The 19,138-nt window shown below is 35.8% G+C and overlaps 1 protein-coding gene across 1 annotated transcript in view; it reads right to left on the bottom strand.

Moving 5' to 3' along the window:
- Positions 1-19,138, bottom strand: part of NAV3 (neuron navigator 3) — a 253,471-nt gene that overhangs the window by 134,777 nt on the left and 99,556 nt on the right. Inside the window, exons 5-7 of the mRNA XM_017804448.1 lie at positions 18,373-18,550; positions 6,352-6,420; positions 3,531-3,670 (exon numbers count right to left, since the gene is read on the bottom strand). Coding sequence (XP_017659937.1) covers positions 3,531-3,670; positions 6,352-6,420; positions 18,373-18,550 — 387 coding nt within the window. The remainder of the gene's footprint in view (positions 1-3,530; positions 3,671-6,351; positions 6,421-18,372; positions 18,551-19,138) is intronic.

The raw sequence follows: 19,138 nt of genomic DNA, 5'->3' as shown, positions 1-19,138 counted from the left end.
TGCATAGTCAGCTTGTGCTGAAAACTGTTTTGCATTCTGCTCAAAGACTCAGTGCTTCAGAGCTCAGCCCAACCTCCACTGTAAAAGCACAGCAGCAACACCCTGGCGTGTTCAGTGCAAAATGAGAAATTTCTTCTAGAACTCAGCAAGGCCATGACAACTAAATAGACATTTCAAATCCACTTTTCATAGGCTGTTTCACAAATAAAGGCCATGTTAAACTCGGACCCAATATATAATCTCCTTTGTCTTCTCATCTGTGACCTTCACTGTGTTCTGTGCTGCTGGAGAAGATGACCTCTGTGACAACAGCTCTGTCACGGCATGATAATCTAAATATTCTGTATCAGGCAGATGTCCAGACTATCCACTTTTAGTCACTCACAATAAAAAAGGTTAGTAAAAAAATGGAAGAGCTGCAAGGGGTTGCTATAGGGATGTTTGGAGGAATGGGAGATCTACCTCATGAGATTAAAAGAATTCAGCTTGTTCAACTCTCCCTTTCTAGCTGTTCATGAGAAAGTAGCTAGTCCTTATCAGCACAAGAGGAGAAAATGACCAGGAACAACTGGAAAAACACTGGCACCAGGAGGAACATACACAATTAGCTACAGATGTACATAATGGCCATGGATTAACAACAACTTGCATCATTAGACAATAGAATTCCACTGAAGAGTTTCTCAGAGTTGGTATAGGTAAAATAATCTAATACTNTTAAGTTGGAAGCAGATAGATCTGACATATCTGGAAAACAGACGTGTTCTTTGAAATTGATCTGTAAGCTGCAAAGTACAGCAAAAAAAAAAAAGAATCTCACTGAAGCTCCACAAAGAAATTTCAGCTAATGGCTTTTTTAATGTTTTGGTGCATTCTATGTTTCTGACTTAAACAGAGTTACACACACTTACCTGTGTCACAGTAAGGGATTGTCTGTCACTGAAAACTGGGCTCTGCCCAGTAAAGAGCAAACTTGCATTTGCTCAGAGGCACTAGGTTTCTTATTGTGTTGAACTACTCCCTAGGCAACATTCAAAGAAGATAATATTAATGAGAGACTGAATAATTAAGTACTAAATAAAAGCAGATATCACACCTTATTTTGGATCACGTTCAGGTCTCCTTTAACTCTGTGATTACATATCCACTCCCCACTGTGACTGAGTTGGAAACCATGTTATGCACGAATGAATTTCAAGTACTACATATAAGTGGATTAAAAAAAACAAAACACCAACCTTATGCTGTATATATTTTCTGAGGCCTCCTTATAGCACATACAGGTGAGTGTACAGAAGAGAAAAATATAACAACAGTGATCTGCTCTTGAAGAGCCTTGGAAGTCCCGACCTCTAACGGCTATTTACTTAGAAAAAGTCATCTCTTTTTCTGCCTCAATTTATGCAACACTAATGAAGAATTACAAATGATTTACAAACTATTTACTATATGATCTATATCTCAGATTAGAATATATGGACTGTGTCTCTTTCAGTGCTCCAAGCATCTGCATCAGAAGCAAAATCTGAAATATAAGGTCTATTATGTGTGCTGCACTGTAAGGAAAAATCAGTTTGTCAACGTATGGTGACACTTTTTTATTGTAAAAGGTTTTTTTTATATTATTACTATTTTGAGGGTTGAAGTTTGTTTCTAAACCAATTCTTCAAAGATCTTAGGTTACAGAACATCCTCAAATACTTAAAAATATCAAAAGACTACTTGGAAATTTCATTGTAATATTCAAAAATTAGTCACTATAATAACTAAATTTAAAATATATCCTGGTTCAGTTGTTTTTCTCTTTAGGCAAAGTAGTAGCATGGTGTACTTAAACACATAAACACAGGTTCTCCTGTTCTTTTAGGATATTACAAAAAAATATCACTTTGCTATCCTTGTACTCACAGCAGTCATTTTCTGTAAAGAACTTCTGCTTTATACCCTAAAACAAACTTGTATTTAGCTTTGATTATCATGTAAAATCAATGTTTTTCTATCCATTTGGCTGTTTTGACAGGAAAAAAAAAGAGCAGATGGAAACATCTCAAATATAGTACTCCTTAGTTATGTAACATTACATCTTCTATATCCTGTAAAATTAACTGAATTATTACAGACAAAAAAGCCACCCCTTATCCTCTTGCAAGTGATAACCACTAAAAATCTCACCTCATTCTCTGCTGTAAAGAAATGAGAAAGTAAAATAAATCCATCATGCAAAAAGCCACATAAATGTGCAATGCAATGTAAACCTTAGCAATCAAAATACAGTTTTCAAGTAATGAGCTAAGAATATTGATATCTACAAGCATGTCTCACCTTGAATCATTTAACTCTCACATATTTCAGTAGCAAACATGTCAACATTATGAGGAAATTCTAAAACCTAAACTGCTGTACATACCTTCACTCAAGCAGCCACATCTCCTACTTCATAAATTCACTATAGTATTTGTGAACTATACAGTGTCTGCTCAGTTTTCACTCTGATCTCTTTCTACTTTTAGCCTGGATCTCTTGACAGAAACAAGTCCTTGGTAAAATAAAACCCACTATAGAACTATCTGAAACGTTCAACCCTGATGGTAAAAATAAAGAAATAACTATTGAAAGGATGGTTTTATATCTTCAGATACAGCTAGGGGCAAAGTGTGTTCATCAGAGTTTTGTAAAAAAATCTGGATAGCTGCCTATTGCTTGGATGAAGAACATTCATTGCATACTTGTTCCTCCCACAGACCCCAAGGATGCAAACGGGTACTATGTATATTGTATCATTTTCAACTGTATTCTAACCCAGAGATATGAATAAAATGCTGTTCATTACACAAAGGGAGAAAGAAGGGGAGGAAGGGGACAGATTAGTTACACAACTCAGAAAGCTGAATTTTTACATTATTCTTTCTGAGATAAAACCTGAAGAGGCATATTTTCCAGGAAAATAGCATCATGGTGAGAGAAATGGAAGGACCCAGGGAACTCAGTTTGTTGTTGTAACGGAAGCTCATATTTAAAGGAGACAATAAAACATGAACACTGAATCCAAATCCCTGTAAAATTTCATTACACTTGACTTAATTTCCAATCCTCTATTCAGTATTATGTACACAGTAGGTAAGGCTCTTAAAGAATGTAGCATTCTGATGCAAGTATAATATTCTGATTCTTATCCATTAGAGTCTAAGATGCAAAGTCCCCTGAAAATTATGGCAGTCTTCCTTTGAGTGTGAGTAGACTTGAACACGGAACAAGATTATAGGCATCTAGTATGGATTCACTTTTACTTCAGAAAAATCACCCTATCATATTTCCATCAAAGAGGGATAAAATACAATTATAACATCTTGCAAGTTTTCATTTCTGAATTTTAATCCCAATTGAACCACAAGTCCTAATTCAGGCCCCAATTTCCATAGGTTTTCCTTGTCAAGTGTAAACACTACATTCACTTTTGTGACCCTTGTAGATGGGGTTTTTTTCATTCTTGGATGTTATGTAGAGTAAACTTAGTAACTTTAATCACTTACCTTTTTCATTTCCATTTGCATATTGTGGAGGCTTGTTTTTGTCAATGCTGTTAAAGCTCTGACTTCTCCGATTTAAATTGGAAGCTCCCTGGACTTTGGTACTGCTGCCTGCAGCTGGCACTCTTGAGGGTCCTGGAAGCCTGGAATGGTACAATAAGAAATCAGTTCATTTTATGTAATGCAACATATAGCGGAGACAGTATGCAAATATCAGACCAGAATTTAAAACCAACAACTGAAAACAGTGAATCCAGGTAAGCAACAATGAACAGGAGGATTCAAATTAGTTAGACTCCACAAATGAAAATAAAAGCTCATCCTTATGCACACAAAAGGGAAAGATGCTTTATAGAGTCACAAGACATGTAAGAAGATGCTTTGCATTTGCCATTAACATTGCTAAAACAGATTCACCCTAAAAAATATTAAAGTGTAATATCAAACTTTATTAAAATCTGTTACTCTTGAAGAGGAAATGTTGCAGAAATAGAGTAGAAAGCACAACAATACATAATTGGGAAATATTTCGTATTTCTTACTCTAATAAATGTCTCACAGTTGTGTCTAGTGTAAAAGCTTTTCTAGTTACCTTCACCAGTTATTTTTTAGAGGCCTATTTGCTAAAATGCTCCCACCTTACTATTATAAATGAAAAAGATAGAAAATACATATTTTATCTAAATAATACAGATCCATTTATACCTTTTAGATAGAAGTACATAGTGTAGACTATACAGTTCATTTCTTAGTATTTGCTGCCACCATCTGAACCTTACCGTGTGGCTATGCTAAGGGAAAAAACGTAGACCCTGTTGTTCCTGGCATGTATCTTTTTTCTGCCTGAATCTGTTTTCTGACGTAACATTCCTTAGTACATGCCTACTTCAAACTTTCTGCAGCACCTTTGTGGGCACCCCTTTCCAGTTTTGTTGTTTGTTAGACAGATAACATTATTATGTTATTTGTTAGACAAAATGAATTGCTTGAATCAGCCATAGGTTTTTGCCATAGGAGAAGAGCATCTCTCTTCTGTTTCTCTCATATTGGAGTGACACGATGATTTTAACAATGGCACTACAAACTACACTAGTTATCGAATTCTGTTAGTTTCACTATTATGAAAGAGCAGCATGAGAAGGGAGGAAAAAAATCCCATTACAAAGAAGTACAAAACATTCGATTTCTTCCAAACTTTTTGTTTGTTTCTTGAATACACTGGCATAACAGAAATGTTCAAATCATTTTCTTTTCATTAGCAAACATATGTAAACAGCTCCATGTTCTCTTTCTTTACCAGTTTAAGCCTCAGAGAGCTAATCCATTCATTATTTTTATGGCTCATTCTGGCCGCCAGTCTCTGTGCCGAACTCAGAGCAGACTGTCTCTGCTCTGCAGCTGTACGCATGCTAACCTTTATCGTGACCCATGAATTCAAGTGATCTTCTGTTCCCTGAAGAATGCACTAAAACAAACTTAAAAATCCATTTGCTCCTTCTCATTACCCTAATTTGACAGGCAGTAAGAGCCCTGAGATCATTTGTCAAAGGTAATGAAAAAAAACAATGAAAAGGCATGTGCAACACTGGAAACTCATCTGTTCTGTTAAAATATAAAATAGTTCTGCATATATTCTGCATGTCAGAATTCAAGAACTTGCCACAGTAAGCACATTATATATGAGGTCATTTGCTCTACACACTTTCCAGTTTACTTCATTTGCTGACTTTTTAAATTGAATTCAGGTTTTAAATTGCTTTTGCAGAATCATGTTAAGCAGCTAAGGAAATGCAAAGAGTATAACAAATAAGGGACAAGTCACATACCTCTGAACAGGCTTCGGAAACACTGCCACAGATTTAAAGTATTAGACAATAAGACTGTTAACCTTGACATGTTGAATGTGGACAAGACAGGAGCATCAGCAATAAGGAAAATGAAGACCTATAAATGCAGGTGCAAAGCAACTGGACCATGGAATAGCTCATTTCAAGCTATCACCAGCCACTCAAATTGTGTTAGTGTTGTACAGTGCAAAATTCAATCTTTATTGTAGATTATGCAGTTAAGAGTTCATTGGTCTCACCAATGAACTGTACAGTAAGGTATAATTAATGAATACACTAATTATTCCTTCCCTCCCCCCCAAAAAAAAAAAAAGCTAGAAACAAGAGTAAGCTTTAGACCTCAGCTTCTTTCTTCTGCAATCTGGCTTGTAGATTTTAGTGCTCGTGGAATGACAGACGAAATCTGAAACGTCAGCTCCTACACACAGGTCTATCAAATTCACTACCAAAACAAAGCATCTAATTCATGGGGACTGTGTGCAGGCTACTCTTGATGGAGCAGAAGTCTTGGAAGCAATTCTTTTTTTTCTGCTCTATTTTGCTTCTGAGTAAACTTGGCTCCATGAACTTGACCCTTCAGGTGGGTTTGCTATACGTGCAAAATATCTAGTGGGAACTGGGATGGACTCCCAAACTTCTTTTCACTCATGACTAAAGTCAGGATTTGAGCCAGAGAGTACAGAGCACTAAAATCACCAACTAATCCTTCACATCCAATATTTTACATGCAAGATACAAAGATGCAGGATACATAACAACCAGAAATATTGCTAATATACAGTACAAATCAGCCAAATGGCCAAAAGCCAATTAATACAAGCCTTTTCTGTGGCAAAGCTCATCATTGCAAAGCTTGCACACATAACAAAAATTAGACATTATATAGTGTCTGCTAAAATCCAAAGGACAAAATATCAGAGGGCATATACTTGCTTGGGTATCACTTACAAGCAATAAATTAGAGATATTTAACTGACCTAGAAGCCTTTTTTTGACTGGTTGCAATTCCACTGTGATTAGACTGAGTTGCATATCTGGCTGTGAGACTGTATGAGAAGAAACAGAGAAATTGAATTAAAGAATTTCTTTGAATATGTATAGAAAGAACACACTTACCAGCAAACTATGAGTTAATGAATGCAAATTGAACACAGATAGAAAACATAAATTAACTGGCAACAATATGAAACAATGTAAACATGCAGATTTTTATGACAGATGCAATGAACAGATTATGAAATAATGGATATTGTTATTATGTGTCTCATTTGCTAGAAATTATCTTATGAATAGACAAAGTGGTCAAATTTCCGTAGTATCTGAATTACTGAAGTCTAGCTAAATTCACACAGAATGCACCTTTGTACCTTTTTTTTTTTTAATCCATGAAAAGCAATAAGCACAAATACACACCTACTAGTCTCTCCAGCAACCTGACCAGGTTCACAGTGTGGCAGTTAGGAACAGATTTGCTATACCAAAAAAATTCCCGCTAAAGCAAGGTTACCCTTCTGACAGTAGAACTATATGGAAGAAGGATCCCATCATGATTTTCATTATTGTTACAGCAGCACAGGTCACAGCACAGGTATGTGGTGAATTATCCAGGCAATGAATCAGAGGCTGCATTAGGAAAGCCCTGACATGTGCTTAGACTCACTATGAAATACCATAGGAAAATGCGCCTGTGTCTATTAAGGCATCCAAGTAGTATTTCTGCAACAGAAGACATTCTGTGCTATAGAGGGCTAAAACCTGTATGTTCCTTTTGACACACAACATTACTAGACAGAAAATTTATTCCTCTAATCTTTCAGACATTTGCATAGGGGATGTGTCAAATGTATGGCCAAGGTACAGCCTTCTGTCAGGTATATTCAGTTTCTATAAACATGTGCGTCCTTTGGGATCCACACAGACTAAGGATTTTGACAGATGCCTAATCCAGGTGCAATCACAACATAAAATTCCTTGAATTATTAAGGAAGTGATGAGACAGCAGTAACTCTGATAGTCACAGCTTTGTCTCTCAGAATTCTGCATCTTCCACAAATTCTTCTGAGTAGCAGCATAAACCACAGTGCTGTAGTCCCAGCTTTATAGACTGGCAGCACTTATAAGAGGCACCTGGTAGTCTGGAGTCTACCAGAACAGTGTTAAGCGATTTCTGCTAGTCCACTGAAGCAGACAGCCTGAGTATAGAGTAGATGGGAGAAGTCGTCAAGTGAGAAAGGTCTTCTTGTATTAATTATCACAGAAGTCCTGAAGAGGGGCTAGGGGAAGGCACAATCCAAGGGACAATGTGAGACTTGAATGGGCTCTGTGATTATTGTTACTTTAGAAATTAAACCCCAATAAAGGGTTCAATGTTCCTGTCGATTACAAATGGCACAAGTGCACATGATGAATATGAAAAAAAAGGAGAGTATTTCAGTCTTAAGGGGGCAAAAAGGAATCATTCAATATATAAAAGCAGCATTCAATTCTCTGACATATATCTTCACAGTACTTCTGACAAATTGCTTTTTTGTAGGATCATAACTTCTGTGGAAATGAAAATTTATTATAATAATATGACAATAATATCAGAATAATTACAGTTTATGTATTTTTATCTATCTAGTTTTTAGTATATTGAATGATATTTCACTTACAGCTATCTTTCTTAGTAATATCTGGACTTATGATGCAAATGTGACATAGGTTGTTTTGCTGAAATGGCTACATTTGTGCCTGGCATAATAGCTCATCTTTGGATGAGATCTTACACTCGTTTTTTTCAACATATCTGAAAAGAAGGAATCTAGAAATGGATACCTGGCTATCCATTTGATTAAAATAAGAAGTTTGTGAGAAAAATGGTGTGTCAAATAAAACCTTAGTGCATTATGTTGTAAAAGGTAAAATGATACACAGTACAATCAACACAGACAGTGAGATGGAAAACCAGAGTGAATTGGATGCAGTGCCATAGTGTATTGTAGCTTTTCTACCTCAAACAACACATTCAAAAGTAACTGGAAAGATCAAATAATTTAATCTCAGTGTTGATAAGGTAGTCCACAGACTTTTTAATAGCAACAAGTACATGAAATACCTATCTGGACATGCTTACTAGAATGCTTTCCCTCTGTGTCTGTTGCTTGGAACTCCATTCACTAGCAAATTCATGAAACATCAGCCTATAGACTGCTTTCAAACTTCCTGGACAGGTTTGAAAGGCATTGATTAAAGTCTCAATGTCAGTAAAGCATGATTTGCTAAGCATGATTTCCATTGTGGCTGAGTAAATTTATTTTCCAAAGTAATGTGACAAAAGAAAGGGAAAAAGAGAAATTTAACAGCTCATAAACCAGGTGCATCAAGTTCCTAATGACTTTGGGTTTTCCTTTTCAGTCAGGACTGGATGTTTTGGGCCCACTGAAGCTTTGCACAGACACCTGTTTCCCAGCTGCTGACCCCACTTTTACAGATGTGAACTCCAACACAGTTGCAGATTAGACTTTAGCCTAGCCACATTAGTATAAACAAATATTTGCCTGCTGTCCTCTGTACCACCACATAACTATTTATGGATAACATCTGTCAGTCAGGAAAATAAACCTGTTTTGCTTACAAGTCCACACAATCGTATAATAAAAATGTGTCTGCAATAAAGAAGCAAATGGATCTTAACAGACCAGACAGTACTAGTTTAAATCTACAACATGGAGGACAAGGAAGGATTTATTTGTTAGAGGGCTGGAAAGGGGAATTTTGAAAGCCTCTGGTTCTCAGCTATTGGCTACCAAGACTCTTTCCACTGCCATAATACTCCTACCAGCAGTCTTCTGTGGCATTGTCACAGCTTTGACTCCTTAGAGGAGTTACAGCAGTCACCTGCAAAGCACAGCCACAGCACATTTGCAGGAAGGGGACACACAAACTACAGAGGAGACCAAACCTGACTGCAGAGCCTGCAGGAAATCCTGCTGGTCCCAGAGCTACTGCCTGGCATTGCAGTGCTGGGGGCAATCACAATACTGGACCTTTGCCAGGGTCAGGTATTATTCTTAGCTCTCCTCTTCCTGCTAACGCATAGGGAAGAAGAGCAAATTCTCTTCAAAACAGGTAAGATGGTATATACACATCTGATACCAAATCCTTGGAAATCATCAGGACTCTGCAAACTAGCTTCCAGGTGGAAATCATCAATATTTTGTCTTACAAACCAGGGAAATACTAGTCAACGCAGACGATACGATATGGTGACAATGGGTACTTCCTGTTGCTGGTCCCTTGGTTAAATGCTGCGAAAAAATGGAATAAACATCCTGAGACCACCCAGAGAGGCAGTTCAGCACAGAGGTAGCTGAGGCAGTATTGAGAAGAAGGGATGGTGATGTTTTTGACTCTGAGGTGCTGATGGAGAACACCACACCTGTACTGTGCTGACTGGTTGCAGAAATAAGGACTCTGCATTATGCCACAGGGCTGTGTGGCACAGTCAGTTGCTCTGGCAAGCTATGCACCATGTTCCATCATGATAGGGAACTGATGGAGGTCATTCATTTGCAGGCAGGGTTAAAAAAATGGTCCTAAAAGGTGTAGGTGAAACTAGGAAATCAATATCAGCTACAATACTAAAGGATCTTAAATGCCCTCCCACTGAAAGTACAGTGAAATATTCAACAGAAATTGGCAAATAAGAAAAAGGATGACAGAGTGCCATATCCTGCACTTGGGTCACAAAGCCCCGATACAACACTACAGAGTTGGAAAAAAGTGACTGGAAAGAGGCCTGGAGGAAAAGACCTAGTGGTGCTGGTCAACAGCATCGGAACATGAGCCAGCAGTGTGCCCAGATGGCCAAGAAGACTAATGGTATCCTGGCCTGTATCAGAAAGAGTGTGGCCAGAAGGACCAGAGCAGTGATTGTCCCTCTGTACTCGGTTCTGTTGAGGCTGCACCTTGAGTTCTGTTCTCAGTTTTGGGCCCTTCACCACTAGAAGGGCTGGGGTGTGTCCAGAGAACTGCAGTAAAGCTGATGAAGGGTCTGAAGCACAAGTCTGAAGAGGAGTGGCTGAGGGAGCTGGGGTTGTTTAGCCTGAAGGTTCAGGGGGACCTTATTGCTCTCTACAACTACCTGAAAGGAGGTTGTAGCCAGGTGGGAGTTGGTCTCTTCACCCAGGTAACAAGTGATTGGACAAGAGGAAATGGGTTCAGGTTGCCCCAGGGGAGGTTTAGATGGGATACTAGGAAAAAACCCTTCATGGAAAGGGTTGTCAAGCTGCCCAGAATAGGCTGCCCAGGTAAGTGGTTGAGTCACTGGAGGTGTTGAAAAGACTTATAGATGTGGCACCTGGGGATATGGTTTAGTGGTGGACTTGGCAGTGCTGGGTTAGTGGCTGGACTTGATGATCTCAGATGTCTTTTCCAACCTAAATGATTTTACAATTCTATGATAAGGCAAGGCAAGTGACTGTTTGACACTGGACTAAACTGCCAGAAAGGCTATCTTGTTGCTATACAATATATCAGAAAAGAAGTAGGTCCTTGAAAGTGAGTGTAAAGCACAAAAAGCTGAAGGACAGAGCTTCTATAAACCTGAACGGAGCACAAATCAAGCTGAAAATATTTTAACCTCCTTCTTCAAAAGGTAACCCATGAATTTTCACCCTGAATATCATCTACTTTTTATTAAGTCTTCCAAAGGATCAAAAGGATCATGTTACATCACACTGTCATTTTTCTATAATGTTAAGAGTCAGTTGGTGGTTCTAAAATGTCAGCTATGTCAAGTGTTAAAATTAGAAAAAGACATAGGGGTTTGTAGTATATTATCAAAATCTTTCTTCATTACTGCCATACTTGAATTTTAATATGCTCTTGATCTTATAAAGTGCATTTATATCACTAGTGTGACTGCACTACAGAACTGTTCAAGACTTTTGTATTAGAAAAATTCTCTGATAAAGACTAGTTTAAAAAGAATGCATTGTCGATGTAAAAATTTCCCTGGAAGGTCTCAATTAAAAAAACTTGTTCCTTTCAATTTTATTTTTTTTTTCAAATAAACTCCTTGGCTGCTCATCATCCTGCCTGGCAAAAAGAACAACAGATAATATTCTAAGGAATACCTAACTCCAAATCCCAAGTGTGCCTGGAGAGACGCCACAGAAAACAAAAGTTTCCAGGCTCCTCACCATACAAAACAGTTTGGAGAGGTAAAAGATCCCTGATTCCTCAAATGGACAGGCAAAGAACTCTAAGGAAAAAAACCAAAAACTTGATTTTTCACACAAACAATATTTTCCAGACATTTCTTTTCCCTTTTAGCCCTCTTGGTGAATTAATATATGGCTATATCTATGCACATATATATATTTATATCTACATATATCTACACATATTTATTTATTCATAAATGTTATTTATTTATATATAAATGTTATATATGAATGTGTATTTTATAGATATACCTATATTTTATAGATGTAAACTATCTGTATATATCTAACACATAAATACACATTTATTTTTTCATTTACAAGAGGAAATATCTGTGGTTCAGGCAGTTCTAGTTCATACCCTGTCATCCATTCTAAATTAGTTGGACATTTCTCCTTTGCACTCTTTGAACTTCTGGCATCTTACACAAGAAGTCTGTCTTCAACAGATTCATGCTTGAAGGTACAAGCAAAATCATGTACTCAGAGACAATATATTCTTCAGTTACTTGGATTTCAGGACAGATATGATGAAAGAACTTCCTTTCTGAGGTTCCTACCATTGGGAACCTTGAGGACTGTAATGATGGCCTCTTTGAGGAGTACAATGAAACAGGGCCAAAGCTTATTTTCAAGGTAAAAAGATATCTCAGTTAAAGTAAAACTAAAGCCCTAAAGACCATTTGAAGGTCAGCTTGCTGCAGATGCTGGTACAATCACATTAAGCAATTCATTCTGCATTGACACAAAAAAATACATCAGATTAGACTAATAGCTCTTTCTTTGCTTAGACCCTTACTAGAAAACAGAGAACAGAAAGAAGAAATATATATTTTTTTAATTTTTTTCCTTTTCAGTCATTTGATAATGATTCTGTAGTGGGAAGAGCAGGAACTACTTATCTGTTTCCCTTCACCAAAAACAAGTGACTAGCAATGGCAAGAGCTAAGGACAGTGAAGAGACTTGTTACATCACCTTCCTATCCATTAAACCCAAGAAAGACACACAAATATGTACACCTTTTGGTTTTTAGTCTATGTTAGTGCAATGCACTTGGTGCAGACAGCTGCAATAATATTTTAAACCTCAAGAATACTGAAATGAAGGCCTTTTTCTAAACTGAGAGTGATGTAACCAAGACTGCTATACGGATTGGCAGTGTTCTGACATGGATCTATTTCAATTCATAATCATAACCATTACATTCGCATTACTGTATTTCACATAGCACAAGCTGTGTGTCCAATATGCTTACTTTTTTTTTCTAGAACTTCTGAGCAGCAGGCAACATGAAACCTAGTTCCTTGCAGCAGTTATATGTGCAACTGCCGGTAGAAATCAGCTACCAACTTTGTTTATGTTCCTAGGAAAACCAGGGTGCTCTTTCAATATAGCAAATTTAACAAAATCCATCTGGACCTCAAGCTGTGCTCAATCATTTCTGTACGTGATAAAATAGTTTGTCCGTCTCAGTGAACTTTTCTGACAGCTTACTGAAACCAGTCACTGCCTAATCCATAAGTGAGACAGAACTTCTTTCATCCACATGTGTTTTCTCTTCGTATCTGGGTGGTTGAAAGATCATCACTGCAGAAAGTTTAGATGCATTGCTGTGATAATGGAATCCACTAGCAAAGCAAAGCATAAAAATATAATGTAAGCATTGTTGTCATCTGTCTGTACTGACAGACATAAATAAGGCCACCAGCATTGTATTTTTTTAAATAAATCTCAGAGCTGCAATAAAGTCAGAAGGAAAGAGTGAAGTGCCAACTTCAGATTTTGAAGTATTCAATTCCCACAATTAGTCATATAAGAATATAGGAAAAAAAAAAGAAATCAGAAATCACATCGAAAACCATTCTCTCTCTTTGGTTACCATTAATTTACTGCAGATTTTTCCACTAATAGTCTAATAATTTCTGAGTTTTTATACTTAGTGGTACAAAACTATAATCCTCCATAAATAAAGAATACTCTTTGCACGAAATTTCACTTAGCATGAATCAACTTGCTACATTCTTTTTACATTTCATTTGAAATGTTGCTATTGGCCCTAGGATTAGGTAGGCCAATGATACTCTTTCACATGCAGAATCTTGCTCTCCTTCTGTGTGCACAATTTTCACAATTCTGATACTGGTCACAGACAGACTACATGGGAATAGGAACATTAGAGTATTGCCACACTGACCAGTTTTGGATAACTTTGTTACCCGACATAAAAGATTCGTTATCCTCCTAAGCAAACTTTGCACTAAGGGGAGAGAGGCTCTTCTAGAAATTGGTTTAATTACATTCCTGACCTGTGTTGTCTCCTAGTCATCCAAAGACAACCAGCCTCCTGAACAAGTCTCCTGAATTCTCCATTTTTGCACAAACCTAATCCTGTCAGTCTTGTGATATTCTGATTATAACCTTCCCCTGGGGCCTCTATTTACCATACTAAAACAACCTGTCTATGAAACCTGTAGAGTCCTAATATCATTTCATGCTTGTTTCAGTTCTTGTTGATAAAGGGCTCAAACACTGCCTGAATGAGGTTGATACCAAAGTAGTTTGTCTTCAGTGGCATGTGAAACAGACTCAGACCCAATAATGATCACAAACATTGATCATTACTAAGGACATCATAACCTTGTAATGAGGATGACAGCATGATCATCTTCATCATCATCATCACCAGGAGCAATCTTTTAAATTAGGGGGGTGAGACACTAGCTCTGTACATACAAAGACAAAACTTCCTTGGTTTTCATCAGGGCCTGAATACTACGAACCTCTGTATTCTGACCACCTTCTGTGTGACTTCTCAGAGGTATTTCTCTCTTCCATGTATAATCTGTATTTCTCTCAGAAAAAGTGGACAGCATTTATTAAACATACTTGTTTAATAAAGAAAATAAAATGTCTTTTTACCTCCCAGGAAATCAAGTTGAAATTAAGCAATATGCTTACCATACGTTTCTGGAAGCAACAAAGAAGATAACTTTTCTTATAGAATATTCTAACCTAAAATAGTTTTCAAGACATAGTTTCCAAGGCTTAAATTACAACATAAAATGTGATTGATTATTGAACATTCAAAAAATGTACGAAGTCTACAAAAAGCATCCACCAATTTCAGTGTATATGATTTGCTTTTGCTTACATGTTTGTACACATAGAAACACATGGATATCAAATGCACTTAAATGTACACAGTGACTCAAAAAGACAGCTTTATTCCTCAGGTGTATAACACAGTAGAAATATGTGAGTCTTCTAGTAGAATAAAATACCTATATATATAAAAATATAATTTTCCAATACCCTCGAAAATTTACTCAAATCAGATTCGAAGCATTTTGTCACTACTGAATAAAGATGAATGTGCCACTCAGATGTTAACAGCTATATTCATTATCTGACTTCTGCCATAATAATAAGATAATTTTTCTTGTTTCTTTCAAAAACCTGAGGTTATTTGTAGGTAATAAAAGGCCACAGCCCAAGTTAATGGAAAATACTCTCTGTTATGTGCATTTGCCAAATATTTTTTCCAAAATATACACTGTAAGTAATTTTCTGCCTTAAGGCTTCTACATGCCAAACCTTTCCACAGTTATACCAGATATGTTAGAAAATGAAAAGTATTCAGAATTTTGAAAAACATATTCAGAACTCCAACAGACTAATAAAAAAAGCATACCTGCACATAAACATGTAATAATAAATTGCCTTAAAGATTAACATCTACTATGAAATGATAAAATAGCTAGTTTTATCACCACTACTTTTTTAAAAAAGTAAAATTACTCTATTATTGATAACAGCTAGATCATCTATTGAGTTAATAATTTCATATGGAAAGTGTGAATAATGTACATTATTATACACTTCAGATTTTATCACTTTTCAAAATTCTCCATTCAATAAAATAGGAAGGTTTCAGTATCTGTATGAAACTACTTTTTGTCAAAAATATCTGAAGGTCTCAGGAGTCCCATGGAGTAGTCATATCAGTTCCTTAGGACCTTCTAAATCATGAGCTCCTGCCAACTCAGTCATGTTGGTTCCTTCTGTAAGTAATGCTGAGACACAGCTGACACAAAAGCAATCATAGAAATCAGTCTGGGGAGTCATGTAAGCTGCCTGTCCACATTTCAAGTAGCAAAAGGCAGGTAAGAGGCAAGACGAATCTCTTCAAAGTAATCTTTTCTATTTTAATTTCATATTTTGGCTTCTTTCTAGGTAGAAGCTTTTATTCACTCATTAGCAACTTAAAACTAAAGAGGTGTTTGGGAGATTTTTTTTTAATTATTTTTCAAGCTATTTGGTTTTTTTGGGAAAAAAGAATTAATTAAATGAATTACTACTATGAATGAAAAGGTTGCTAAGTCCACCACAGAGAGTTCATGTCAATGTACAATTATATATGCCCATCTATTTGTGGAAGACTTGTTTTCACATTTAGTAATTTTTTTTAGAAAGGGATATATTATTTTATGCTTATTTCCTTATATTACTTAAAAATGAAAAAAATATTTTAAAAAATTATATTTCTGTTTGCTTCTAAGTTCTGGGGCTCTTTGTTTTGCTAGCAGCTCAGAATACTAGATGTAATTGTAGCAGAAGATAGAAAACTTTCATACTGGAGAAAACTTTTAGTAGTAGAGACCTTTTGTTATCCATAAAGACTTTACTGAGAAATTATACTCTCTCAGGCAATACAGAAGTTTGTAGTGACAAGCATTAAACTTTTGTATATATGAAAGCAAACAGAAACATTCTTGCTTTCAGTTTTCAGATTGGAAATAAGAAATCTTGGTCTAATAATTTTTTTACATAGAAATATTTTACAACTGAAACATAGTTATAAATAGAAATTTAATCAAAGAATTAAATTATTTTAAACTCCTAGATGAAAGTGGAAGGTCTAAAGCACACTGATGGAAGTAGAAATTTTGTTAACCAGCCTTAGATGTCACTCTACAAAAGCAAAAATGCTGGGGTTCTGAACATGGAATGACTGCCTCTCCTCTTAAGGGAGCATGTTTAAACAGAAAAATAGGAGAAGAAGGTGCTGAAGAACCACAAGATCTTGGAGAATTATCATGAAAAGAAAACTTAATAAAAGATTCATAAACTCTTTGCATACCATATGCAACCCATGTCATCCAAATAGTAAAACACCTGCTTTATCCAGGCTTTTTTGGACAAACCCTTGTAATAGTAGTGATGTATAAAGGAATACTGTAACTATTTTATTATTAAATAAAAAATGGGAAAAGCATAAAATGCTTCCATTCTTTTACTAAATTATAAATAAAATCCAGTAAACAAAGATATTTACAGGAAGCTGGCTAATCTCTTAATTCCACTGATTAAAGCTGATTAATTTCTGAATAACAAGACATTTTTGCTTCTTATGCAGTATTAGATATCGTTCAGAAAATAGAAGTTCAATTTTGGAAAATGTTGAGAGCAGTCAGACTCTTCTAGGGCAATACCATAATTCCCTAGGTTACACTCTAATACTAAACTTCACAGAGAAAGCATTCAAAGACATTAATTTTCAGTAGCAGAGAAAATAAAAGCATTTCACTTTGTAATGCCCAAGGCAAATATAAATGTATCTTAATTTTTGTATCAAAGGAGATAATTAAAATGCTATCAGCAACACTTTCCTACAAAACATATTTTTAAAACATTCCTAGTTTGAAGACAAACTTTTCTATCAGGCTGAGGTGTTAAAAGTTTTTGTCATTTAAAGAAATATGTTTATCATAAACGTGAAAGTGTAATTTAGGTATGAATGGACTATAGAACTAGAATCTCACTATCTTAGTCTGATACTTTTAATCCATCCTAGATCATTGACTTATCACATTCTAGACATACAGCTGTTCAGTAAGTCAGCAAAAACATTTTAAACACGGATATGAAAAATCAAACAAGTACTAAACCCAACAAGATCAAAGTCTTCATTCAGAACTACAGTTTTCACGGCACCAGATGTGAATAGCTTTTTTTAAACTTCCCCAATAAAGTATACATTGTTAATACTGTTTCCATTTAAATAGATATTTGTGTTTCAAACTGATTCTTTTGTCCTGGCCTGTAAGCAACTACATTTGCAAAATATGTTTTCAGCTGCAGTCTCAAAGAAAAGTAATTCAGCAATTAAGGATTCTGCTGAGTGCTTTGGTTTCCTAAAACTAAATATAAAACTGACCACTTAAAAGAAACAACCAGATTAAGGCTATTTCTTTTCCCTTTCAAAAAAAAAAAATCAAATAGAATTAGGTGCTCAAAAAAACAGAATGTGTAGGGATAAAAAGAGTTTATAACAAATGAAAGTAATAATTTTGCCTTTTCCCCATGTATTTTGATAATTATTTGAAACTGTTCCTTTAGATGTGGAACTGGGTATGGGAAGAAAACATGAAAATAACCAGTATACTAACCACATGGTGTGCTAGCTGTCTCTTTTTGTGCAGTGGGCACTAGAATCAATAGTAAGGTAAGAGAAAGCTCTACAATTAATTAAAATTGGAACTAAATTTAATTGGGAATGTTCTCTGCTCTCAGTCTTGCTTTACCCCCAAGAAATGCAGGCATAGTACCAAACAAATACATTGCATCCACTGCAAAAATAGCTAAAAAAAAAAAAAAAAAAAAAGAAAGGAAAGAAAATGCCAAGCTTTTAAGTCTTAAAGTGGTCTGTTTGGTTTTTTTTCCCAAGAAATGTTGTCTTTTTTGAACAAAAAGCTTTCACCCCTGAGAAAACTAACTTTTTAACCTACCTTGACTGCATATCTTGGTGTGTTTTGGACTGGTTGATTTCAGGTGAAGTTGAAGGGACTTGCTGTTGTAGCTCCACCAAGGACTGGTAGTACTGTTGCTGATGATGTTGCTGCTGTTTGTACCGAGACAAACTGAAAAACAGCCCTAAAATGGCTTTCAAATTTCCATTCCGTATTTCTATTTAAAAAAATAAAAAAAGAAAGAGAACAAGAAGTGAAAACACTTTGGTTTTAGACTTCATTTTTCCACAGTCTTACAATAAAATATCTCTGTACATACCTATAGCTATATATGTTTATGTCTTATACCTCTTTATTTATCACTAATATCAGGGACGTTTTAGGTATCACTAATACTTTACTTTTTATTATAATTTTTCTTTATTTATGTGCCATTGTTGCAAAAAAACGTATCTCTATAATGCCCTCATGCTGAGTCATTTATATGGCCACAAACAAGACTCCATCAAACTTTAAATAACATACATAATTTGAAATTAATACTACTGCTCAATAAAGTACAAATATTCTAGGTAAGCAGAAGTTAATTCAGAAAAATCGGAATTCTTTCTGGCCCTAGGTGCACATCCCTTCAACCCTATGGCTTTAAAATAGTCTTCTTGAGTTTTAGGCAAATTCTGTGCACATTGGTAATAAACAGTGGGTTCTAGAAAAATCAAAAAGAATGATGTAACAGTCTTAGAGGTGAGCACATATCCATTCATACAAATATTCAAGGAACATGAGGAAGAAAATGAATGGAAAA

Source organism: Lepidothrix coronata, unplaced genomic scaffold (genome assembly GCF_001604755.1).
Source record: "Lepidothrix coronata isolate B3197 unplaced genomic scaffold, Lepidothrix_coronata-1.0 Scaffold9, whole genome shotgun sequence".
In the NCBI taxonomy this organism is placed as follows: domain Eukaryota; kingdom Metazoa; phylum Chordata; class Aves; order Passeriformes; family Pipridae; genus Lepidothrix; species Lepidothrix coronata.
This window is presented reverse-complemented; position numbering and strand designations above follow the sequence as displayed.